Below are 26,720 nucleotides of genomic sequence, written 5' to 3'. Positions count from 1 at the left end.
GAGGTCCAACGCCTATAGAGTGCTGTCAGAAGCCCCGGTTTGACGTCACCCACTATGTTCCCATAAAGAACAAGGCTCGTAATAGTAGCCACATCGTACCGTAATTAACAGGCATACAGAAAAAAATTTGAGTGAATAGCCCCTCGATGCGCTACCTTTAACTGTTGTAAAATTATTACTTAAATTTTTTTACTTCTGTTATAATTATAATAGTGTGACACGAACGGTAAACGTGAGTGAGTACCCCCACGATGCGCATCCTTTAACAGTGGTAAAACGATATACCAGAAAACACCCATTAAAATAAGTACTGAAGATCAGAGTGAATAGCCCCTCGATGCCCTAACAAAAAATTATAACCCTTAATCCTTTACTTACGTTATAATTGTAATATCAGAGGCCCCAAGCTAGTACCTTCTTTTAAAACTCTTCTTGATTTTTGGAGAAATAGACGTAACTTCCAATAATAAACACCGCCTTAAAACTATTCTAAATATAACGTCGGTTTATACTTCCTTTTGCTTCTTAAAAATTCCCCTCGATTTCTTTGAATTTTGCAATAGGGGAGTGGGATCTTGGTGGGATAAAAAGCGTGAAACCCTTATTGTCGACGGGTGACAGGAATTTTAAAGGGAGTATTAAACCGTCCATTTAAATTAAGGCAATACCATAATCCCCTCTCTCTCTCTCTAGCTTTAAATATATCGAGCAAACGTAAAACACAATTCTCAATGTTTAACTTTACTAGTACAAATAAATCCAATTCTTAAACTTACTGTTATAATTCCCTTCATTTTAAAATACACGAACAAAAAAATATCACCTCACCACAATTCTCTCCCATTCACTCTCCCTTCAATGACGATCGAAAATTTTTATACTGTCAAAGGCAGTTCTCTTTCACGACGCCGCCAACAACAGGCCAGGTCAAACTAAGACCCACATCGTAGATGTTCATCATACGATGTGGCTAAAAAACGGAAACAAGCATGGCCTCCCTTTGCTAAAGGCAGACTGGTGACGTTTAACATTGGTTCTTACGTCACAACTGACAGCACTCTATAGTTGGCAGTCTAATATTCGAGCATACCTAGCTCTGTTGACTAGATGGTCTCTCTTTTTAAAGTTAGGGAAAACCAAGGATGTATGGAGTCAGGGGGTATGCAGATGGAGGGTGGTGAATTTAACTACTTGTTTTCATTTTTCCCTATAACTTCAAAGGGCCAATGGTTTATGGAATTGTTTGTTAAATGTTTTTGCGATAATAACAGCCTCGACGATACATTTATTCATACTGTATCTATTGAAAAATGAATACAAGCATTTTGACTTTTCTGTTATTCTCTATCGTTTCCTCTTGCCACTAGTCCCTACCACAAAAAATGGTATAGGGGGGGGGGAAGTAGAATAAGGCTTGGCGGGAGAGTTCCACGAGTGCTGTTTTTGTCACGTACGTAAAATCTTGAATTTTGGATTTTTTATCAGTTTTCGGTTATTGTTACCTCTCCATTTTTTAATATATTGCTCATATTCAGAAGACTAAGTTATAAAATATTCTTCATAAAAAAATTTGATCTTAACTTAAACGATATAAAAAAGGTTTTTTCGTATTTAAATAAAACTACTGGGTCCCTAACCCTAATATCCACGCTAGCCGCTGTGCCGCGTTGAGTTCTGGGAAATTTCCGTTGTCATTTTTTACAACCTCTCAGACACGCCCTCTGTTCGTATAGGCTCCCTTGTGTTCGGGAAATTCAAAAGCCAAATAGAAACGCCCCTGATATCTGTAATTTTTTACAAATTTCCCGAATTGGCCATTTTTCGGAGAGAAAGTATGGTGATATTATTAAATAAAAGCGGTGCACGTTGTTCGTCAATAAAAAGGAGCTTAGGAGGAATAAGTCAAGACTTGGTTGGCATTGGTATACATCGTAAACATAATATTGATGAATGATTTCATTAACCTCTCTAGTACCTAGTTCTCACTCACCTTCTGTTCACTAACTTTGAAATCATTCGGCAACGAGCATTTTCAACCAATAAATAACATAAAAAGTGCGCTTCAGCTAATCTACAATGCAAATAGCTACTGGATACTGTTATTTTAGCGCATTTAATCATCAATATTTGACTTCATTTGTCTTTGAACCAAAATGGAAGTACTGAATTTACAACATTACCAAAAAATCGGTTGTAATATTATACGTTTATACGCATTCGCATTCATACATCTACGGTGTACATTACAAATTGAAAATGTTACGTGAGAAGTTATTAGAACATTGAGTTTAAATTGACTCATGAAAAGGGCGCGGGCTGGTTTTCAAAAATTGCAATAGGGGTTTTTACAGCGTATAAGTCGGTTGGTAGTTCTCCATCAAACGGTGGTGAAGGCTGAACGGAGAAACAAATCTTCCCTTCCCCTGAAAGATATTTGTTCAAGTGTTATAAGGATGTCTCGGGTGAAGTAGGCTTAGTTATTATTATTAACCTGGTTCTACGATGCAATGTTCAGAAGCGGTAGCGCATCTGGCCATAAAGACAATAACGGCGACAAGAAGAAAAGTTTCAGGACGCATATTTTGTCTTTGACTCTTAGTACAAGAAGATCATTAAATATCCCTTTTGCCAATGCAGAAGTACAATCAACTTACCATAATGGTCGAGAAAGCAAAGTTAAATGGTTCTCTTTCCAAGTTTCAGCTCATTTTCTAAAATACTTTTATCTTAACACTCAAAACAACCTCGAAAGAAGTTGATAAAGCTGTAGGAACGAAAGTGTATTTAGAAATAATTTTTCTTATCAAAAAAGTATTTTGTTTATTTGTGAAATACATTCCAAGATAAATGCGGTCACACGGCAGTTATCGCTAGAATATTGGTATAAAAAGTTGTTGAAACAATTTTTCCATTCACAGAGACTCAATTCTTGGGTAAAGTTTTCAAACATTGCTGATGAGTTGTAAAAGATCGTTTTGTCAGTCACACACTCGAAGCGTTGGCCCCTATTAAAAGAGTTCAGTCGCATAAAACTGATAGTATAAAATTAAAAAAAATATAGCAAGTTAATTTGAAATCTCTCATTACAGCTATGATTGTAAACAAAAAACTCGGATCGGTATCGGTTTCGGTTTCTGGTATAACAAGATGAATCGGAATTAATTGCAATGTCATCATAGTTTAATGGTAGGTGCGCTAGATTGGGTGTGAGTAAATGAAATTATTGGAACTAATTTTAAATTCAATAAAACGATGTTGAAAAAGGGTTTATTTCCAAAGCTAAACTTACACGTTTTATGCGGGCTTAATGGTTAAGGCTTCGCAGACCCAACATTGAGGTACTGAACCTAACCACTCCTTAACCCTTCTCCAGCACGTCTACGAAGTTGGGTTAAATTTGAATTGTGGCTGTGCATGACGAAGAAACCTAAAAACAATCCAACTTTCGTTGTCCCTTTACTTTTATCACTATATATTGATTTTTATTCAGGGTCCTAGTCTAGGTTAGGGTCGCTGCGTCTAGGCCAATATCTGTAGATACTCATTTAATTTGGCCGGCGGCTACCATTTCCCGCGAGAACTATAATAAAGGTAAGGCCCTCTGCATTTGCTCCCATTGTAAAACGTCATCCTCACAGTCGAGTGAAGATTTCCACATTTTCTCAGTCTACTACTGTTATTTTCCCACGAGGTAAAATTTAAACAACCTATTAAGTCTTTAACGAGATTACTCTAGATAAGGACCGGCTTCCCCAAGGAGAATGTATAAGAGAGTCAGACAAAACACATGTAGTCCCCCATTCCAAAAACGGCACTGTGCCCTTCCCCGGTTACCATGGTTACCGCTTCCCCCATACGGCAAGAGAGCGTACATTCTCGCGCATGCGTTCCAGCCTCTTCGCTGTAGCCTCATGAGCATGTTTATCGTTTAGAAAAACGTCCCTCGTTTCCAACAACGCGCGCCATTCCCAACGGCTTGCGTGTTGAAGTTGCGCGCCACTGTATGTGGTAATTGTTTCACTTTAATACCTCCCGCTTTTCCAGAACGAATCTCCCCTCTTATACATCCTCCTTAGGCTCGTTCATGAAAATAGCCAAATAAAGTATAAATTTTTAGATACACGTGGTTACGAAGTATACCTTTCGTAGCTAGTGCGCTTATGCCTCGTGTATGTGAACCTTTAATATTCGTGCACACGATTTCAAGAACACTTCAAACCCTATTGGTAAAGTGAAGAAAAGGTTTTTTGGTAGTAGAGTTATATGTAGCACGAAAAAGGTTTAAAGGGTATGCGAATTTACAATTTAATAATTTTCCCACGAAAGTGGTATTATGTTACACTTTCAAGTCTCTACTTTCAAAATATCAAGTTTTTAATATAATTGAACCAATGTTTCTATTTTTGAATTCCATTGAAAAATCACGAAAACTCAGTTTCGTTATATCAACAATTTTGTCTTGCCGAGTTTGTTTGCCTGTTTGATGACATCACTATGACGTTGAGGAAAAAAGCGCGGGAATCCTATACGCGCGAGGTATACGCGTCTCTAGCTTCTCTCCAGTCTAAACTCTGGGTCTGATCGCAGAGAGAGTGGCACCATCTCACGTGAAAAAAAATATATTTGTGACGTCGGACTACAGGGAAACGTTTTAGCCTTTCATAAAAAAGGATTTCAAATAATTCCATATGAAGGATTTTCAAATACATATTACCAAATAACCAGAAATCGGAGAATTAAAAGCTTGATATTTTTGAATTCACAGAAATTATTTCTATCTTTTGTTGTATAATCACAGGTTTTTCAAACGAAGCTTCTCATACCCTTTAAGGTCTTTAAGGTACGAATAATTTAAAGGAAAGGACCACCACATTTGCATTTCATGAGGCCATGATAAGAGGGTCTAAAATTTGCTATTATTCATTCCAAAAAAGAAAAGAATTTAGATCCTGCGTTTAATAATCGATTTACACTCTACTATTTCTGTAAAAGACGATAAAGCAAACCTCACCACACGTAGCTATTACATAATCGTTTACGTCACTTGTTTTCTCCATAAACGTTCAAACAATGTACTTTACCCAAGGAAACTTAAAGATAAGGGACACAACATTCAACGCTTGATGTAGTTGCATAGGAAAAACAGATAGTGGGGTATTCAGTAAGATGAGCGTCATTTGACTCACTATCATTGCTTCTGAGAAAACGACTATAATATTAATTGGCCCCGCAGTATATTAGGAGAGTACAAAGGCAAACTCTCTTATTATTAGTAAACAAGTTCGCCCTACGAAATCTCCGATAATATCCAAGAAGCAAAAATATAATTCCTAAGGCTCTAGTCGAATGACTCAAACTATTTTCTGCTGACAGGAATTAAAATTACTTTATTTGACCTTAATTGAGGAAAGATATTTTTGAAAAATAAAATGAATTGTATGTTAATTTGCATGGTTGGATTTTGATCAAACTGCACTGTTGATAACTGTAACACTGTGGAAACGTTTCAGCTAATATTTGGTTTAGTTCTTCAAGGTTTGCAATTAATCAGGTAATCTTATTCAAATCAGGCAACACTTGAACTCAATGGTCATGCCGAAATAAAGCATCGTTTCTTTGAATTTGATTTTTTTTTTTTTAAAAAAAGGTTAGGGTAGTGACGACTAATTTTGAAACAATTTTCGTAAAATATATAGTGAAGAGTACCAGCAGAGGGCACTAAAAGAATTTCCTTAAAATGTAAACCGAGTCTGTTGAAGTCGCTTCCTATTGGTAAAAAAGAGGGTATCGAAAGTGTTTGACTCGAACCAGTTAATAAACGATTCCCGGGTAAGAGTGAATCGTGAACATTATTTTATTCTCGGTTTCTCCTCCTCGCCTCCTTTCTATTACATAGCGAGTATGTTAAGAACTGCAAGTCTATAAATTTGTAAAGAAAAATGTCCCGAGTTAAAGATATCAATTTGGTCCGCAGATTATAACGTAGGTACTCCCACTCATTGTTTTGAGATAAATTCTATTGAGAGTTGAGGAATTTTTTGGTCTCAATCAAATGAGCCGCAAACATTTTGTTATAACTTCCTTAAATTCCATAACCTTCTCGCAAACTGAGGAGGATACGAAACCCTATATACAAATCAAGTCTTTAACTGGAAAGTCTGATCATTTTGAAAGTGATACTTTCTAGGGACTCAGGTTCAAAAATAAAAATTGCTTTTTTCGTGCGTGGTCTAGCTCCGGAAAAAGACATTTACCAAAAATAAAGGCTTGTTTTGAGGCTGAAAAAAAGGGGGAGAGGAAGGGGGGTTGGGGTCCGTGGTCGCGCTGCGTTAGTTCTCGCGACGAGACCAAAACATAAAACATGATTAATGCACGCTCTCTCATACCCGTCACATGGTTCACAAGTATCTGGTTCGATTTTCTAAAATGTGAAAACACACAAGGTAATAGTAAAATAGTTTTTTTTAATCTAATTAACGGGAACGGTTCCCAGCAAGTACCCATAGCATATTTTAGTAGGAAAACTCATATACTATAGTATCTTAATACTACTACCTCGTGGAAAGGTTAGGAACTGTCGCTGCATGTCACTAATTTAATTCGATAGAGAACCAGCAAAGAAGTGATTCTTGCCCACCGAGTTCAGAGTTGAGTGAGATTAGATAGCCTCTCGCCGTGCGTCTAATTTTGAACAGTTTTTTTTTCAATTTTACCTGAAAAACTTCAGATGCTAAAGTTTTCGTCCCCCAACGGTATCCTAGATTTAAACAAAGCTTGAATTCAACTTACAAAGACCTTGATATCCCAGAGTTCCAATTATCCCCTTGCATACAGTGCATTTTCAAAATGCTAACCCATATAATGTTTGTAACTTCCATAATAAAACGATTGCTTTACCCTCTGCTTATTCTTCACGGTATATCGTACATCCATGTACTGCGGTTTGGAGTTTTACAGGGGAAGGTAGGAATTACATTATTACTTTTACCCCTGGAGTTTTGGCACTTGGATGTTTTTTTCTTAATAAAAAAGGATAATTAAAATTATCAATTCTATAATTGAAGACTGTCAACTTAATTCAGAAAGAAAAATTTATTGTCTCATAAGACCAAGGCTGCGTTCAAGAAACACCAACGGGAAAAAACGGTTTTTTTTCTCCTATGAGTTTATTTTGGCAACGCTACGTCATATATTGCTCAACACAATTTTGGTGCGTTGTTCCGTTTTGACTAAATTGGCGTCTGCTTCAGCATTTTAAAACAGCTCGTGAAAAACCAAACCTTAACCAACTTTATTGAGATTTAAATAATTTTGGCTAAAGCTCTTTTGAAAGCAAATTAGTGGTTTGTTGGTACTAATTATTTTCTAGTAATTGTGGGCAATTTTGAAACTTTTCTGAATTATCCGCTTTTTATTAGCTCGCGTAGTCGCGTTGACGTTTGACGTCACGAAACGGATGCGCTACGAAAGAACCTGCTCCACTAGCCGATTACTTTGTTAGCTACGTGACGTCAAAACCGGAAGTGAAAAAAATCGTTAAACAAAACATCCGACTTGCGAGTTGTTGAACTCAGCCTGAAATTTAAATTATTAAAATATAGCGAGCTTCATCGATTATATAACTCTAAATAGTTAGGGAATATGGTTGGATGATCGTAAGGAAGAACAGTTTATAGTGAGACACAAAGGATTACCAGGATCTGAAGTAACCATGATCAGGTCCTAGTGGTAGCTTTGTAATAAAAAAAGAAACAGGCTAGAGAAATAGTGCGAGTTAATGAGAGTATTTGACAAACGCGAATATACGGACTCCCCTAAAATGAAAAAAAAAATCTTTTTTTATCGTGGAGCTTTTTTCCCCCTTGAAAAAAAAGAAACAAAATACGAATACTAGTAAATTCTAGGTAGTTTGGTTTTCATTTTTAATTACGGATCCCTAGTGGGTTTTTCAAAAGAATCACTGAAAATAATAATTATGTATTGAATTTAGGTTTAAAAACAAAATATAATATTTGAAAAGTTTTAAGTTTACAACCGAGAATATAGGAACCTGACACAAAAATGACAGTGCTATTTTCTACTATTTTAGGTCCAATAAATTGGAATAATTGGTTGTTTTATTATCAATTTCAATATCTTCTAAACCAGGCCTCTCGTTCAAGGTACTCTGAACCTTTCTGTTAAGTAATTATTTTACGCCTTTATATTGACATTAATCTTCAAAACTGCCTGCTTTCATATTTTCTAATAATCGACATACAGAGAGCTAGGCGCCATCTATCCTAACTTAAAAGAGCCGGCAAATACAACAACGGGACGTGATGTGCCCCGGGAAGAGGGGCACAATGAATATGACCCTTTATTTAAAATAAAATTCAATATTCTCTCTTTATTTCCTGTATTTTTCACAAAGTCAAGGACTCAAGGTTTCCAATATAATTGTTCTTTATTTGAAAATTCTTCTGCATACCCTTTTCCATCTGGGTCTCCCTGTCTTCTTACAAAGTATATATGTTCCTGAAATCATTAGTTTTCTTTCCAACAGTTCAATAAAGGTTTTTGCCTAACCTATAATTTAACTCGAAAATATAGAATAATTCTACAGTATATCCTATCAATAAATGAGTAATAAAGTTTGCACCTCCATTACGCATCAGGAAGCTGTTTTATTAAAGCCGCGTCCCTTGGAATTACAGTGACATTTCCATTGCACGGAGAAATGTTTTCATTCGGAATCCCTTTGAGTCCTGAGGCTTTTCACGTGTTCATATGAATATGGAATCTCTTAAAGGAATGGTTCACCCTACAATTTTTTATTTTTTATTGGAAAGATCATATAAAATTATGGATATTTAAATTTATAACCATGTATTTATCCACAATATTAAGGAAGATATGAGCAAGTAACGTAATACAATGGCCCCTTCGCGTTAGGCCATACTGTGAGGTGCCTTTCTGTATTTTCAAAAATTTCGCCAATTTCCTAGTCTAAAATCTTATTGGGTTATGCTCACCCTCTGTTGGCCAATAATGTAACTTTATAAAGAGTGAGACGATCCATAAAACGAAATTTAAGGGAACGTTTCTAGCAGCAGACTACGTTTAAAACGAGCTATCTTACTGGTGGAGTGTACGAGCCAATCATCGATTCTTCTTCTAATTATAATGCATAGTGAAACATTCTGGAGATACATCCGAATGATTTTAAAATTCGAATTAGGTTCAGATTTTAAGGATAATTTGAAATAAGCCCCTCCGACCAATCGCGTAACGCCCTGTCTTGTTGTTTACTATATATTGGCATGTTTCTAAATCCTCATTTTAATCAAAACTATATACTGCTTATATATTATTTCTAGCAATATTTACTTGAATTCGATATTTCTCTCTGAAAAGAGCCCCCTGTAGAAGGTTGTATTAGACGAATTGGAGATTGACAGCTTGTTTTGAACGTCAACAAGCCTTCCTGCTTGCAATGAACGGCAGGGAACCGTCGTCCAACCAGATAATATATTCCATCCCGCTCCCTTTTACCAGCGTTTCTAATACGTTGACTTCCCTTCCATTAAAGACGCCAAGGAAAAATTTTCGCAAAAATTATGATGATTTTTCGATCAACTATTATAAAAAAGGAAAAGAATTTCTTAAAAATAAGAGTAATAATGGATGCACCAACTACAAAGGTAAACTTAAATAGGTGGAATTTCAAAACAGTGCGGATGTCACGAGTCCTTTTCCCAATCGCATTTTATCAAAATTCTCTTATATCAAAAGCTTCCAATACTATATAAGAATCCCGTGAGCTTTAATATTTCTTGTTCATTTTAAAATTGTATAGAAACACGCCGGAATCGCTCGCGTCTCTTGTTGAGCTTAAATCAAACTCCAATCGTATACTAATAGTTTTAGTGTGGAATATTTTAATGTTACGTCAAATGTAATGGAAAATAAATGAAGCCTTCGCATCCCGCCTTATTGAAATTGCCCGCAACCCAATCAATTACGTATAGACACAAGTAACTCGACAACAATAAGTATGAAATGCACTCAACGTTAAAAATGGAAGTACTTGTGTTAATTGCCGAGAAACGCCAATTCCAACTATTGATAACTCGATTTATTGTTTATATCTCCATAAACACTAGCTTGTGTTAGAAGCAATCAATCCCAGTTTGGGTCAGGGGTGAGAGCCAGTAGGTATAAATACCCTCCAAACAGTAACGGATGGAAGGAAGTAGCCTCTGTCCAAAACATGATGAGGAACACCATTTGTGTAAAAGAAATAGCGTTAGTTCAATGGGAAATGCATTTGATACTTACTTTTACTATGATACTTATGTTAAGAGGAGTAAGTGGGCGGGAATGTATGAACGTCCTGGATGTTTTTGGAGCAAAATGTTTATGTGATAATCATTTAATTGAATATCAATAATTACTTTCTAGGCCAATCTGCCCCGTCAATTATAATGGAACCTTTTCCGCCTCGTATCAATCCGCGCCATAAACCGCGTCAACTTTTGCCCTTAGTTAGCTTTTGCATTTCATTTAACTCGTTTAGATATGGAAGCTAAAACATAACGAGGTCACCGCTATTAGATCGCTTTTACACTAGACACTTTTAAACCGTTGTCAATCGTTTAGGAAAATTCAAAATGATAACATTTTTGTTTTATTTATTATTATTGTTACCAAAGGGTTAGGCCTTTTCAAAGTGAACACGGCTTTAGCGCATCTACACCCGTTTGGTTCCATAATTGTTATTTTTTTTCTCGCTAATATATTTTCCTAAAATTATTTAGGCACTCCTTAGAAAGGAGTTTACTGTTTTTATATTGACGTCGGAAAATATGGGTTGAGCCTTTATCAACGAATAGAGAAATTAATATGAGAAAGTACATCCAAATATGTAAATTCCTTATTTTACTGATCATCTTTATAATTAAGAACAATAAAAGAAACAATTTTTTTCGTTCGAGACTATTACGTGTCAAATTAGAAAACAAACGATACTTTCTCTACTTACCTAAGTTAATTTACTTATTTAAGTGGCTACGTTCTAATTATAAAAGTCATTAAAAAGCGGTACGGTAGTGGCCCTTGGGACGTGCCTGAACCACGAAAAACCCGGTTAAACCCTGGAACGGATTCCTTCTCCCATATTTGAGTTTAAGAAATAGCGAAGCGACAAGTAGTTCTTCTTCTTCTTAAGAACTAACTTTGAAATGGGGAAAAAGTTACGAATGCACAAGAGTTAGCTCTGGAAAGCCGATCAGCCAGCGAGCCATAAGGGTTTAACGTTTTTATTAGCTGATGCCTTTTTTTAAAGATGACTGCCGGCATTGAACTGTGAAAAACGTTGGCAGCCACTAAAAGGAAACGTATAAATCAAATCTCTATGCTTCCATTTTCCACGCCAGAAGTCGCTACCCACCGAAACCATGCCAACCACTTGACACCTACAAACTTCCATGCCCTCTTAAGTTGCAACGTCTTATACCAAAGAGCAAGCGTCACGTGTAATGTGTGCGTCTTTTATTTGAAAATCAAAGTTGAGTAAAGTAGTTGGAACGTGTGAAAAAGTTGGCGTATCTGGAAGTGGCCTAACCGTTTTGTTATATTTCTCCGCTGTGTACGGATTAAAGCGGTTATGGTTTCAACCGTTTTTGGAAAGATTTCCACAGACCAGGAAAACTTTCAAATGTTAGCAAATTTAAAGTTTTTCCGAAGTGGCCCTCTAATATAAGATTTGGCACAAAGATCTGTTTATTTAAAATCTTTGCATAAAGTCAATGAAAGTCGGGGAATTTTGAGAATTTTAATAAAGTCCCTGAAAATCAAAGTAAATAGAAGAAAACTTTTCAAGTCAAGTTTAAATCTGAAAATACAACCTGTGGCAGCGATGTTTAGGATCAGCGAATTTTGCTTACTATATTTTTATTGTGAAAAAGACAATGCATCATGGAGAACATAAGCCACAATATAGGCCAAAATGGAATGAGAAAAAATACAGCACTGAAAATGTCTAACCCCGTTATGTGGGAATCCGGCGATTATATTACCCCAGGATTATTTGGTTTATACCCGATTGCTCCATAATCTCTTATCCACATTTCATTTAAATTTACGATAGAGGACACTCTAGTCTTTCCTTTTAAACTCAAGTGCAGTTGAGATAATGTAGAAAGCCGGTGCTCTTTTAGACATCCAGTAGAATTCAAAATAATTAATTTCATGATAAAATGTAATTTTATTATTAATTAACTTTTCATTTAATTTAGAGGGACTAGATCGATTAACAGTAAAATCAGTTGATTGAATTAAATATTGATTAAGGATTGAGTGGATAAAAATAACTAGAAAAAAATTTCAATATCTGGAACTTCAGTCAATTGATAAACCTCACACATATCGTTTGTTTTTTCGGCCTTGGTCCAAACCAAGACGTTATTTTATAATATGTGTGTTGAACCGTGAACATGGCGTCGTATCTTGCACGTGGGATGATCTAGACCGGACTGTAAGTGTAAACTTTAGTAAATTATCCTCTTTCGGAACGGCAGCTTAAGTTTATATGAGTGCAATAAATTCTCACTCGTTTTTACGCTCGAGGTATTTCCAGTTTGAAAAGTTCTAGCCGGTCTGGAGTTCCAGTAATTTTGAGATCCATGAATTTTCTTCGATACTGCCTACAGGTAAACTTTAAACTCGATTGAAAAACAGAACCAAAATATTTAAAATCAATAATTTTGGTCTAGGCCTAGTGCTGAATAAATCTGGGAGCACGGCAGTGCTCCCCGCCAAGTCGAGCACTGACATCCTTTTCTCGAAGCAACTCACGGCACTTTTAAGACCACTGTAACTTCGTGATGGGTTTAGGTAAAAGTCTGAAATTTTGCTTGCCGCGAGGACGGTCAATCCTAGCTATAGTTTCCAAATTTCAAGTTCCTACCCTATATACTTTTCGAAATATTGAAGGTGAAATCTACCTTATTTTGTCACTCACTCACTCACTCACCGATCATCAAAATTCTAAGGTACTTCTAGGGTAGATAGAAACTTAAAATTCAGGATTTAGTTTTCATTTATTTTATAAAGCACAGAAAAATTGAAACATCCCGAAATTTTTATAAAATTGTTCTTTAGTTCTTTATTTTAAAACTAGATGGCGCTGTCGTGTTCTTGTTGAAAGGACGTAAAAGTCGTAACTGATGCTACATTCTTATATTAGGATATAACGTACTATCTTTTTTGCATATTCTCTAGGGGTCGAAAGGGGTAATTCAGCGTAAATATGGACAAGCGTTAGCAATTATATTGGCGAACGAAGTACGGCGAGAGGGTCTTGTTTTAATATAACTACCGAAGTATAACGAGAGGGTCTACAAAAAGAAGTGAGATCCTATGAAAAACATTAACATGTACAAAAATGGGCCAAGCCTCGCCTCGTGCCGTTTCCGCAGTAAAACGTTCTGAGATCCCATGTAGAGCCAAGTCTTCCTTTTTGTTCTTATTCAATCGCCAATTTAACAATTATGTTATAAACTAAGTCCTTTTCCTAATTAATAACCAATATTCTTTGACTATCATTATTATACATCTTTGTTCGTATCAAAAATATCGTGACTTGGCAATCGCAGGTAAGGAAGGGAGTCGAGGGGATATTCACTAAATCTTCGCCAATTTTAAAATAATCGAAGGGATGTTCACTAAATCGTCGCCATTTTAAAATAATCGAAGGGATGTTCACTAAATCGTCGCCAATTTTAAAATAATCGAAGGGATGTTCACTAAATCGTTTATGGCCTAGTGGATATTTACAAGTTTATAAGGCGAGTTATGCATAACCTTACGTAAGGGTTACTGGTCCCGGGACCAGTTTCATATTTAAGACATCAGGGGTCACTGGTCCGGAGGACTAGTTCAGAAATAAACCTTATTTCCAAGCCTGTACCCCGATACCTCCGAGAGACCGCATTTTCTCGTCGAAAATATGATCGAATTTAGTCTAGATGTCGCTAGTGCGGTGGATAATGAAATTCCGGCAAACTCTGCCGCGTAATTTAAATTTACGAAAATGAACGCGAACGCGAAACAGCCAGCCTGCCTGCCTGCTTACCTGCCTGCCTGCCTGCCAGCAAGCCAGCCTGCTTCCAGGGGTCGCCGTATAAAGCTGTTGCTATGGGCAAACAGCTTAAAAAATGGATTAAAACGTGTCGTTGTTCGGCGAGACCTGCTGAGAAGATTGTGTCATGGCGTTTTCCATTGGGCCAGTTTTCCGTTGCTGCCTCAGGCGGAAAAAATCCAAATTTGATGCCGTTTTTCTTTGGGCAGATTTTTACTGCCGGAGGCGCTCGAAAAACTTTTGCATATTCCATTGTTTTCAGTTTAGTATTGATGAGACGCGGTGCATGCTCTATTGGTAAAATAAGCCTTGAACTCCCAGCGCTATTGCAGCACTAATGACTTGCCAACACGGCAATAATAATTCGAAACATGGTGCTTATAAAGTCCATCGGAAGACGATTTCATGGGGATATTGTTTCATAATTATCGTCTGCCCGAAAGTCGGCGTGCTAAGTAGTGATGTAATCAGCGCGGAGCGATTGAGTAATCATCAGGCATATTTATGTCCCTAGAAAAAAATGTAGGTGGCGTTGGTAAAGCCAAGGCCCAGTTGAATATCCGCAAGGATCTCAAAGGTCGAAAAACAAAGTGGGCGTGGTAAAGAGCATCGAAAATGATCAAAGAATGGCACTGCGTAAGCTCTAAATTGAGTAGAATTGAACTGAACTTCTTTTCGGAGGGGAATTTCGGCTTTCACGCAGCAATTGGGGTCAATGGGAATGTGCAGGTTTTCCAATGGATGATGTATACCACAGCATTTATTGTGGCGTAATGATCACGTGATCCTAACAGCAATGGATTGTTGTAGCAAACTTGCATTTATCGGTTCATGATTCGAATTTAACACCGTACAGGAGTACGCAGTGTTTACTAGTATAATACCTAGCTTCTCCTGAGCACAGCTATTTTCTACCTAAGTCTGACAAAAAGAGTGTTCCACTGAACAATGACTAAATAACTTCACTGTCACAGGAATGTTCCATTGAAATTTGCGATTGTCAATAATTTGTTTGATCCGGTATGAATAAGCGGCAATTTTCAAATCATTATTGTCGTGTTGGCAAGTCAGTAGTGCTGGCATGTCGCTGGGAGTTCAAGGCTCATTTTACCTATAGAACACGCACCGCATTTCATCACCACTGAATTTAAACCCAACGGAAAACGGCATCAAATTTGGATTTTTTTTCCCGCCTGTTTTCCTTTTTTAAGTTTGACAAATTTTTTCAATGCTTTAACGTTTTCCGTTTGAGAAAAATACTGGTCAATATTTTTCAGTTAAACAAAACGTTTCAGTCGTTTACGGTTTTTAATATCACATAAATCGTGTTCAGATGTGTCTTTCATTTGGGCATGCGACATTGATCCTAGGCGTTTTCCCTAATTAAAAAAGAAACATAAGCCATTCTAAATCGAAATTATAACGAGATAACAAGCTTCACACTAATAACGACACTAACGGCGGTCTGAAAGCCATAACCATCAACCGGAACTTCCGTAGGTTAACGTAAGTCCAGATCCGGGTTAATGGGCAAACTATACTTGTAAAACTGAGCTGTAGATGGCGGGCTTGGATGTCTTGGAAGAAAACGCTTTTTACAAAAGTATAACCTACGTCCAGTACTTATAGGGAGCTGTAATATGATCCACTTATGCTATAGTCTATAGTCAATAGTGGTGGTGGTGGTCGCGTTAACCAGGCCTCAATGGGAAATCTGCCGAAACTATAATACGATTTGCATTAGTAATGATGAAGCGCCCGACGTTAAATTAATTGTTTCCAATAATAGCCTGCCAGCCAGTGTGTTCTTAATTCGAGAATACCTCGAGTCAGTAAATAATTAAAATCTGAATTTAAAATGTAAGTGAACTTCGTATTACCAGAAGCCGATTAGGCTTTACACATGAAGTACGTAACAGGTGCCTGGGGGAGCTACACGATGTTCTCCAAGCTCCTAGAAAAGAACCTCCCCTTACGCAGAGGAACAAAATTCGGTAACGCGGCTCTTTCGAATCCTTCGATACTTCCGCCTTAAGAACCAATTTACCTGGTACGTAAATTAGGGAACTACTATAAAGACTGAATAGGGTGTCTAAAATATTCTTTAGATTTAAACTATTCACCATACCAAAGATTATTTGGGAGTAAGGAAAAAAGATCTTATCAATCTGGGTAGCTTTTGCTTGGACTATTTAAGACGCCGTGTATCTGTGTTTTACGAGGAAAGTTTTCTGTTCTCGCGGTTACGGCGAGCTCAGCCGCCGGCGGCTCGGGAATCGGGATAGCGCTGTTACCTAGCCAAGGCTTAGTGTAGTTTTCGTCGAGTCTACTATAATTCGCAGAGCTAATTTTCTGTTGAAATTAGGGTACTACTATAAATATTGAGTAGAGTGTCTGAAATATTCTTTAGTGAAAACTATTCACAATACGAAAGATTATTTGGGAGTAAGGCAAGAAGATCTTATCAATCTGGGTAGCTTTTTCTTGGACTTTTAAGACGCCGTGTATCTGTTTTTACGAGGAATGTTTTCTATTCCCGCGGCTACGGCGAGCTCAGCTGCCGGCGGCTCGGAAATCGGGATACCGCTAATACCTAGCCAAGGCTTAATTTAGGGTAGTTTTCGTGTCTACTATTATTCGCAGAGCTATTTTTCTGTTCAAAATTAAAAAAAAACTCTTATAATATTTAGTTGAAGACTTAATTAAATAACTCAAAATTTTCGAAACTTTAAAACAATGAATATAATATAACGACTAACGAACGATTACGGTATTTTGCCTTCCGAGCTTTCCGGTTATGTCGACGGCGAGGTCGAGTCGAGGTCCCATTCAAGAAAATAGTAATAGCCGTCGCCGATTGGTCTGGCATTAAAGCGGTTATCTACGGTTAGGGGCTTATGATTGGTTAAAACCTCTTTTTTTCGTCTGCTTAGTTTTACTTCGGGAATATCATGAAATCCATGGCCAAAGCTATGGAAAAGTGGGACTTGCGTACTTTATGTGTGAAGCATAATCCGCTTTTGGTATTACGGGGATTGTCGGTTTCGTACTTTATGTGTGAAGCATAATCCGCTTTTGGTATTACGGGGATTGTCGGTTTCGTCTTAATACCCCAAGTTTAAAACCCTATTATTTAAACAATAAACGTAAAGAGTTAGCGCATTCCTATCCTCTTCTTCGACATTCTGATAATTGTACGAAGTATAAGTGAACGAAAATGGATATAACAGAAAGTGAGGCATGGAGTAAAGACAGAGCAGGCAAAAATCATGTGAATCGTAATCATTGCATCTGAGCCGAAAAAAAGAAGAACAAGAGGTATAATTGGGGTAAAATTTCGCGTAAGAATACGAGCGCGAGTACCTTTTCCAACCAGGTTTGCGAGCTATGAAATCTACGATAATATCCAAGAAGCAAAAATATCATTTCTAACGCTTACTGCGAATGTCGCTTAAGCTGAGTTGGCTATTTTCTTCAGAAGGATATTAACAAGTCGCGTAAATAAAGATTTTGGATTAACTACGTGTGGTTGGGGATGGGGAGGGGATTTTATTGTCGTAGGCGCTAACATAGTGTAGTAAATTTTTTTTATTACGCTTAAGTAATATACGAGATGGCGAAACGGTTGGATTATATTTTAGTTTTTATAGGCATTGACTTACAAAACTAAATGAATCTTCTTAAACAGGCATACAAATGATGAGCGCAATAGCTACACAGAAAAAACAAGATGGCCCCGGCCAGATTACACTTTTGCGCGCCCTCTAGTGACTAGAATTAGTATTACTATATTCATTGACCCCGACAAATTTATAATTTTCAGGTTTTTTTCCATTGTTTATAAAATAGCATTCCGATTATGAATAAAACCAATCTAGTAAGAATTTGGTTTACAGTTTAATTAAATAAGTAATTAACTGTAGTGTTCAAGTCTTGGTGGATTAATTAGGCTAGATATACTAATCAATATCCAAGATTTATTCTACCATATGATTATGGTCATTCGTTACATTGGGTGGCAAGGATGCCGCTTGAGTGCGGATAAAGAAGCGAGGAGTGTTCTCTCCTATACGCGATGTACGAGGTTACCTCCCATTTTTAAAATGTGAGTAGTTTTTGGTAATCGCCATCTAATGAGCGAATTCTGTACTTTGATTTTATTCCGTATTTTAAAAATGGCCGCGGACAACAACAATCTTTATGACACAGAGTTAACCCTTTGTCAGGTCCCGAATGAAGTTTGCAAACCCATGATCTCCACTCCCTTAAATCCCTATCACTACTTTTACAGCCAAGAACGGAACATGTTCTACCCCAGCTTGCCATTTTTACTTTTCAAAACTTACTAATTACCAATGAGAATTAAAAAATATGTTCAAATCATCGGATTCACCGAGCCAAAGGATTTCAGACGATGGTTTTGAACTTCCTGCTTTTGAACGCTAGATGGCTTTAAACACCGACGTTTAAAGAGACAAAAATACCGAATTTTACGCTTTACTTCGACGCTAGATGGCGGTATCAAAAACTACTAAGACGCAATGGCAGCCCCCCTTGAATTTGCCTGGTAAACGACAATTAGAAAATGGGGGCTACAATCAATCGATATCTGAGGATGGGGCGCCATCTAGGTTGTGTTTGGAATAGGCGGGAATTACGAATATAGCAATACTCTCCCGTGAGATTAAAACCCAGTGACTGTATGAGTCTTAAGATAATGTGAGGGTTTAACAATAAAATTCGAAGATCATTGGCAACTTGTAATATTGCGCTATGCATTTGTAACAGTTTGGTTGAGCTTAATGAGGTAGATTGTAATTCAGATTTAACTTTGTTTAAGTCACTATTTTATACTGTCCTTTATGAGGTTATTGTTATTGTGGTGAAAAGTTTGTTTAAAGTCATTATTTATACTGTCCTTTATGAGGTTATTGTTATTATGGTGAAAAGTTTGTTTAAACTCATTATTTATACTGTCCTTCATGAGGTTATTGTTATTATGGTGAAAACTTGGTTTAGCTGCTGTCTCATAGGTTGAGCCTTTCAGGCGCTCGTCTGTTTCGGAGTGGGTTGCGGCGAATTGGTGTCGCGGATGTGGTGGTGGTCCTTGGGACCAGTGACCCTCGCATTAATTATTATTTTACCGGTCCCACTATAAATTAAATTTCTAAAATGGTGAGAATAAAAAGCACGTAAAGACACAAAAGTAAAGAAGCAGGAAATTCTAATTGAATTTGAATTTTTTACTGTAGGAAAAAGTAGCATATAACAATCCATAACAGTTAACTTTTATTTCTTATCACAATTTTTCAACTAGTTGCCACTAAATATCAATCAACATGTCTAATGATATTTGAAGTTCTTAATCCTTTTCTGAACTAGCCTTATTCCTTATTGCATTTTCCATAAATTCAGCGGCAATATCTTCTCTCGCTATCAGTAAGCCAGATCAAAATCTTGTAATGTGACCATGCACTACTGAGAAATACGATTACTGACAACTAGTACTGGCTATGGTCTAGACTGTCGACTACAAGAGACTCATTCTAGAGTATAGACGCTAGACAAGATCAATAGTCAATAGAATACAAAACTTTTGTAGGGAAGTTGTAGCCAAGGAGTACTAACTACCTAGGAGTAGAATTGGTAGAAAATGTGTTGAGCTAGAAAAATTCTAAAAAGGAACCCCGAATTTATAAACTGGTCCCACCGTCTATTTTTTCCAAAAACCCTAATTAATAAAGTGCTCCCTGATACCACTGACCCCAACTTTTGGAATAAATAAACTGGTCCGAGCAATTAATAAACTGGTTTGGGACTTGTAAACCTGTCTTATTTCCTACCCTGTAGTGACGAGCCCATGATGTAAACAATAAAGATGGCCGCGAGCTACGAGGTTTAAGCCTCGGTCTTTAGTGTATCGGGACGGGGGGACGGGGAGACGGGGACTCGGGGTCCGAGTAAAATTGTCCATGCCCATGCCTTTTAATAATTATCTTAATGTTCTTTTTATTGATGATTGTTTATGCCTATTAATATTTATCTTAATGTTCTTTTTATTGATGATTGTTTATGCCTATTAATAATTATCTTAATGTTCTTTTTATTGATGAGCTTAAGTTGTAAATTTTTAATTTGATACTTTCAAAGTAACGTTAATTAAACCTTCAATACCTTGATTTAAATTTTCATTTATAATTCTTATTTAATTTAAGGATGATGTCAGTTTGTAAGTCTCGTTAATTTAATTCCCCCTTTCCCACAGAGAGGGTCTGAAAATTTAAATCACTTGGCAGAGACTGGAGATCTTCAACATTCAGTGACAGACTCTGAATCTCAATGGGCATTTAAAAAACTGTATAAATTTAAATTGAAATTCCAAATTATAATTAAATACTTTTTGTTTGATATGTTGATATTAACGTAATCAATCCTTGAATACTCTATTGGTACTATCAACACCATCGTTAAATTTATTACTTAAATAATATAATTTTTTTTAAATATAATAATCAAATTAGCGACTTATAATTAGTTAACTTTAAATGAGTATGTTTCACTGATTAAAATTACATTTCTAAAAATTGTTAGGTTGATAGCACTTTCATGTTTCATGTAGAAATTTCATATTTCCGTGGATGGAGAGATGAACACGTTGATTCCGTTTGTCGTTGATTGAAATTAGATTCATTTTGATCATAAATTTCATTTTATATTTTGAGTTGTTGATTTTATGAGATTGTTGATTTTATTTTTATAATTATCACTTACGTAACTGTTATTAGTAGATGAACCCAGCGAGAGCGGAAACTGCCAAAATGATTAGTTAATTTTGCAAAGAATCTGCAATTTAATTCTGCAAAAATCTACCTATTATTTTATGTCAGTTCCGTTAAGTGATCATTTAATTTTAAACTTGCCAAACAAATAGTGAGCAATGGTACCTCCGTCCCAAACTAGTTATAGTTTTAAAACGCTGACTCGAGTTTCATTTTGTTAATACATTTAATTTTATTAGTAAATTAAACTGCCTAACTTTTAAGCAGACGAGTCTTAAAAAGCGATATCATTGGTGAAATTAGAAAACTCTCTCTGCTTAGCGCGCCTTCTGTCGGGGAGAACCTTAATTTCTTTTTTGATTAATATGATAATATTAATTGTAATGTTTAAGTTCCCAAGTAGAAATCTAATCTTGCCTAGGATTAAAAAGATATATAATAATTATAAATTGCAAAAAAAAATTGCAAGCAACTGTCTCTCCTCCTCTAGCGCGATACAATATATATTCGACAGCATCCAGTGGCGGGCGTCGGGGAGGTGGGGGGTCCATATCTAAAGCCAGACAGTTGCACAGTTCTCTCTCTCTCGTCTCCCGCTAAACCCACGCAGTAAGTGCGGGCGTCGGGGAGGTGGGGGGGGGGGTCCATATCCTAACTCTCTCTTTCTTCTCTTCAGTATAATTTATCTCGCTTTATATTACAAGCAAGCGTGGCTTCGTGGTAGAGCGCGCGGCCGGGCGTCTTCACTGACGTCTCGTATGGATTGGGATATCGCGGGTTCGAGGCCCGGCGCCGACGGGAAAATAATTTCAATTGAAATTAAATACGTTACGCCACCTATGAGGTGTAACGTGAACTACGGATGAATTTCGAGTCGAAAATTCGCGGGAAATTTGAAATTCAAAATATTTATTTAGCTGGAAATATCAGACCGCGCACGCGAAAAAAGGGGGAAAAGGGGGGAAAAAAGGCGCCCAGCGTTCCAGCAAGGGTCGGAACAATACTTTCGCTGCTCTAAAGAGCGCAAAAGTAACAACGTATAGGTTTTGAGCACATCCATTTGATTTAAACATGTTGAAAATCTAAACCCCTAGATTTGAAGTGCGAAAACTAAACACCAACTAGTACCAATGGGTGTAATAGCTAAACGTATAAAAACTAAACACAACAGCGTATTGAAAGCCTTTAAAAACACGTTTAAAATCTAAACTTATCGTAAAGTGGGCATAAACCGAAACGTCAGGGTTTAAACGTGATCGTACAGTGGGCATAAACCGAAACGCCAGGGTTTAAACGTGTTCAAAACTTACTCTAGGTGTAAAGGATATTGACCTCATGTAGTTAACTCGAGCATCTGAGGAAGAATAGTTAATATTTTATTTGGTGAATCGGTTTTAACCCCTTCTCATGCCGAGAGGCCAAGGTTCAGAAATTTGGCAATGGGGTACATTCATTCGCTGGTGCTTGACACGTCAAAAGTCAGAATTTACTCACAAATATGCCATATTAGAACTTCGCCCATATTTAGTAAATAAATAAAATTTTATTTTTATATTAGAATAGAATAGAATAGAAGTTTATTGTGCATAAAAAGAATCACGGAGGATTCACGGGATTATACACAGAAAAGTGGGTATATACATGTATTAGGAACTGATTACAATAAATTAAGGAAACAATTAAATATTAAATATTAAACAGTCCATAGTGTAGCGAACAATAATAAACGGAAAATTTGACTATATTTACAGAATTAGGAACTATTAACAGAAATTTGAAAAAAAAAAAAGAGTTTAAAGCGAAATGCACAAAAATCAATAGAAAAACCGTCAAAATTTTAAGAATGGGAATCTATTTACAGAAAGTTGAGAAAACATTAAAAATTAATCAATTCAAATTTAAGTTCGCAAAATTGAGCAGAAAAAATATCAAAGGTTTCAGTAAATTTGTTACACGTACCTTGCATTCTAATTAAGGGGTTTAAGCTAAATTGCGGTAAATAAAAGGTGGAGCGGGTTCGCGAAGTCCGATTGACATGAAAGTTCAATTTTTCTAAAAGGGTAGGGAAAGTTACAATGTGATGGGATAAGCTTGTATACAAATTTTATTTCATAAAGATTTAAAAGACAGCGCAAAGTAGGAAGGGCGAGAATTTCGAGTAAGGTCATGTAGTCATAATGAGCCTTGGGGATAAAATGCGTATGGCAATACTCCACAAATTTTCTCTGAATTCGCTCAACTTTGTCAAATAGATGAGCGCTAACGCCACCCCAAGCAACCCATCCAAATACGGCACGAGATCTGACAAGGCTAAGGTATAAAATTCGGAAATGTACGAGAGAGCCAAGTTTACGGGTAAGTTTTAGGGCTACACCGAGGGTGCGCCTACATCTATTAACACATCCATGGACATGGTCAGTAAAAATGAGATTCGAATCAAAGATAACACCAAGATCCTTGGTCTTATCTTTGAAAGGTATGACAGAATTATCAATAATGTAACTAGTGAGAATGGTTCTACTTATGCGTCGTGTGTAGGTAACATGAACCGATTTTAACGGATTTATCGGTATATTATTAAGTTTACACCATTGGGCAACAGCGTCGATATCCCTTTGCAAGAGCAATCTATCATGGTCTGAATTAACCATTTTAAAAATTTTATTATCATCGGCAAACTGAAGCAGGTTGGAGTGAATAACTTTGAATTGAAGATCATATAAATATATATTAAAAAGTAGAGGCCCCAGGGACGAACCCTGTGGGACTCCACAATTTACTGGATATGTCACTGAAGTTAATGAGCCATTGCATTTAATTACGTTTGTACGACTGTGCAAATAGTGACAAATCCAATACAGAAGAACACCGTTAATGCCAAGAATAAATAACTTATCCCGTAAAAATCTATGAGGAACTCTGTCGAACGCTTTGGCCAGGTCTAAGTAAATTACGTCGACCTGACCACGAGTCTCAACCACAGGGGCGACAATGTTCATGAAAGCAGCGTGATTTGTGTCTACGCTTTTGTTAGGGACAAAACCATGCTGGCAATCATTGGGGAACATAGTAAACCAACGCTGGACGTGGGCATGCATTACCATATCAAAAACCTTAGCCAGTGCACACAGTAGTGAGATAGGACGGTAATTCTTAGAGTCACAGGCGGCACCAGATTTAAATACGGGTACCACAACAGCCTGCTTCCATAGGGAGGGGAAAATGCCAGTTGAAAGTGATAAATTAAAAACATGTTCCAACAGAGGTAGGAGGATATCCCCACAACCCTTGATGACAAAAGGGGGAACACCATCGATCCCTGTTGAGAACTTAGCCGGGAGTTTAATGATGGCCTGGCGTATGTCAGCCAGCGATATGGTTTGATTGGAGTAAGGGTGTGTAACTAAGAGAGAGGCATCAAATGTGTAATTGTCGGCTGGGTTCGTATTATCTACAGCAATTGCTGAAAAATGGGTGCGGAAAAGTTCCGCAAGCTTGTGAGGATCAGAGACCAACTCCTTTCCCAGTTTTAATGCAAGGGAATTGGTCCTATCCCGAAGGTTACCCTTGACAAATCTCCAAAATTTCTTTGGATGCGAAAGAGCATCCTGGCACATCGACTTGAGCATAATGGCACGATCACGAGCGAGAAGTCGCCGAGCATTAGCACGAAGTCTACGAAATTCAATAGCATCAGTGATCGCACCAGTACGCTTCATTTTCCGAAAGAAGTAACGTTTTGTGCTAAGAGTCATTCTAAGATCCGAAGAATACCAATGGGGATATTGCGATTTGCCGTGCTTAGGTCTTTTAGGGATTGCCAGATTCATGGCGTCTACGAGACGATTAGTAATAATATCGACACAGTAATCAATTTTGGAGGAAGTAAGAACGTCAGTCCAATCATAATCGCGAAGGGTGGTATAAAGGAGATGGTAGTCCCCTTTAGCGTACGCAAAGGCAGAACCCCGAGGTGGAGACTCAGGGCCAAGGTCAATGGTAAGTGTAACAGAGAAAGGCGGGTGAAACTTATCAATTGCAACAAATGGGTCAGCAAGGGGTTCAACTAGTAATCCATTATTATTAGTTATGCACAGATCTAAGAGATTAACTGTGCTAGAAGGTATGCTAACTTGGGTCAAATTAAGAGTAAAACATAAATCAAAAATTGGTGCTGCTTTAGATCTTACGAGGGAAGAGCAGCCCTGACTGCTACAAAGCGTCCAATCGACGCCCGGTAAATTAAAATCGCCAAGTAAGATAACATCGGTCTCGGAAGGGTCAATGTCTGTTAACAATCGGTTAGTGTACTGTTTATACTCTAGGTCGGATAGGCTGGGGGGAAAATATTTAGTACCAAGAATTAACGAACGACGGGATGCTAGTTGAATTTCGACAAAGACGCTTTCGGAAGTGGACTCAAGGTCATGCCTCCGATGGCAAACAATAGAACGCTTAACAGCAATCAGGGAGCCCCTTAACAGCAATCAGGGAGCCCCCACCCCTAACATTATGATAGAGAGGGTCAAGGCGGTCGGCACGATAAACAGTGTAATGCGACGGAAAGTAATCACAGGAAAAATGTAAACTGTTCAACCAAGTTTCTGTTACACAAATAATGTCCAAGTCCAGATTAGCAATGTTATGTAAAAATGTCGCAGATTTAGTACGAAGTCCGCGAACATTTTGGTAGAGAGAGATTAATCAGTAGGATGTTCCGATGTAGTACTAAGTTCAGAGCTATGCTTGTGAGAGTCCCGGGGAATACCATTGAAATCCGTAAGTATGCAATGTAAAGGCCATATTGAGGGATCCGAGAGTTTTTCAAACTCTGTGGCATCAGTACAGGTCACGTAAAATGAAGAGTGGTCTGCGTCAGCGTTTTTTGGTTTAAGTCGAATACAATGTGCAGTCATAATACCAGCTTCTTCAGAGAGTGTGTCTTGTAATTCGTTGGAGAGCAAAGATACGTCGAGGCGACTAACAAAGATAGCTTTAGGAGCACGGCCACGGCCCCCCATCGGGCGAGTGACCGCTTTGAGCTTAGTGGTAGTGGCAGACCCAGTCTGAACAGGCTTGGATGGTTTTTTGGATGAAGCCAAACGGCCATCGCGGGGCAAGTGAGGAGCAAAAACAAATGCGGCAGGGAGGGACAGTAAAGTTGGTGCACAATAATGGAGATCGTTGATGGGTGGTCACGTCAGCAAATGACTTCGGAGCACTTCGCTCTAGTTTCTCACGTTCCAAAGCAGCAACCTTGGTTTCTAGTGTGTCGATACGTGCAATAAGAGATGCATTGAATACTTCAGCTGCTTCCAATTTAGCAAGAATACGATCCAAAACAGAGTTTGGGTCCCGAGTAAGACTCTCAGCTTTCAAAAAATGGTTCAATGCATCATGAATAGCATTTAATGGAACAGGCGTGGAGGGATCGCACTCCGAGTCCGTTAAGTGACTATCTGCACCAACACTGGTGTTACCAGTGGATCTGCGGGTGACTCCATTTTGAGATTTACAAGCGGTACAAGTTAAAGTTTTGTCCTTGTGACATTTTTGATGAGCACGTTTGCCACAACCAGCAGAGCAAACAACAACCGATTGTTTTCCGAAAAAAAAACAGCCGAGCAAATAATGCAAGTATCCTTAGAACCAGCCATAATGGCTAAGCAACAAGGAGGTCAAAAATCAAGAATTTGTTAGTCAGGTCTCAAACACAGTTATAGTAATAAACCCAGTCATGAGTCCGGCGGAACAAACGACACGAGCTTATCAATATGGCAATTTGGCAAACCGCTGCCAGTAGAATCAAACTAAAGACT

General features: G+C 37.5%; 1 protein-coding gene and 3 long non-coding RNA genes across 8 annotated transcripts; 1 reads left to right on the top strand and 3 right to left on the bottom strand.

The window, feature by feature from the left end:
* Window positions 1-2,187: 2,187 nt before the first annotated feature.
* On the bottom strand, window positions 2,188-2,771 carry LOC149692855 (uncharacterized). Its single transcript, XR_016382884.1, has 3 exons — window positions 2,655-2,771; window positions 2,492-2,594; window positions 2,188-2,423 (listed from the first exon to the last, which is right to left on the bottom strand). It is a non-coding gene; the product is annotated as an uncharacterized LOC149692855 (long non-coding RNA).
* A 100-nt stretch (window positions 2,772-2,871) lies between these two features.
* Window positions 2,872-20,538, top strand: LOC149692854 (uncharacterized). 5 transcript variants are annotated; one of them, XR_016382888.1, is made up of 5 exons: window positions 2,872-3,016; window positions 3,090-12,517; window positions 12,610-12,692; window positions 12,756-12,876; window positions 20,388-20,538. It is a non-coding gene; the product is annotated as an uncharacterized LOC149692854 (long non-coding RNA). The 5 variants fall into 5 exon arrangements; XR_016382890.1 differs by lacking the exon at window positions 20,388-20,538 and having other exon boundaries at window positions 3,090-3,186; window positions 4,436-12,517; window positions 12,756-17,637; XR_016382889.1 differs by lacking the exon at window positions 20,388-20,538 and having other exon boundaries at window positions 3,090-8,162; window positions 8,263-12,517; window positions 12,756-17,637.
* LOC149692853 (uncharacterized) lies at window positions 18,080-21,145 on the bottom strand. Its single transcript, XR_016382885.1, has 3 exons — window positions 21,043-21,145; window positions 19,370-20,978; window positions 18,080-19,289 (listed from the first exon to the last, which is right to left on the bottom strand). It is a non-coding gene; the product is annotated as an uncharacterized LOC149692853 (long non-coding RNA).
* A 2,319-nt stretch (window positions 21,146-23,464) lies between these two features.
* On the bottom strand, window positions 23,465-25,922 carry LOC149692852 (uncharacterized). The gene is made up of 3 exons (XM_089868791.1): window positions 25,732-25,922; window positions 23,856-25,236; window positions 23,465-23,539 (listed from the first exon to the last, which is right to left on the bottom strand). The coding sequence occupies exons 1-3, from the start codon at window positions 25,920-25,922 to the stop codon at window positions 23,465-23,467; spliced, it is 1,647 nt and encodes a 548-aa protein (XP_089724917.1).
* Window positions 25,923-26,720: the final 798 nt, after the last annotated feature.

Source organism: Phalangium opilio, unplaced genomic scaffold (genome assembly GCF_054372755.1).
Source record: "Phalangium opilio isolate 3A_F unplaced genomic scaffold, DU_Popi_V2 ptg000024l_1, whole genome shotgun sequence".
In the NCBI taxonomy this organism is placed as follows: domain Eukaryota; kingdom Metazoa; phylum Arthropoda; class Arachnida; order Opiliones; family Phalangiidae; genus Phalangium; species Phalangium opilio.
The sequence above is the reverse complement of the archived record's forward strand: the minus strand, read 5'-3'. Positions and strand labels throughout refer to the sequence as shown.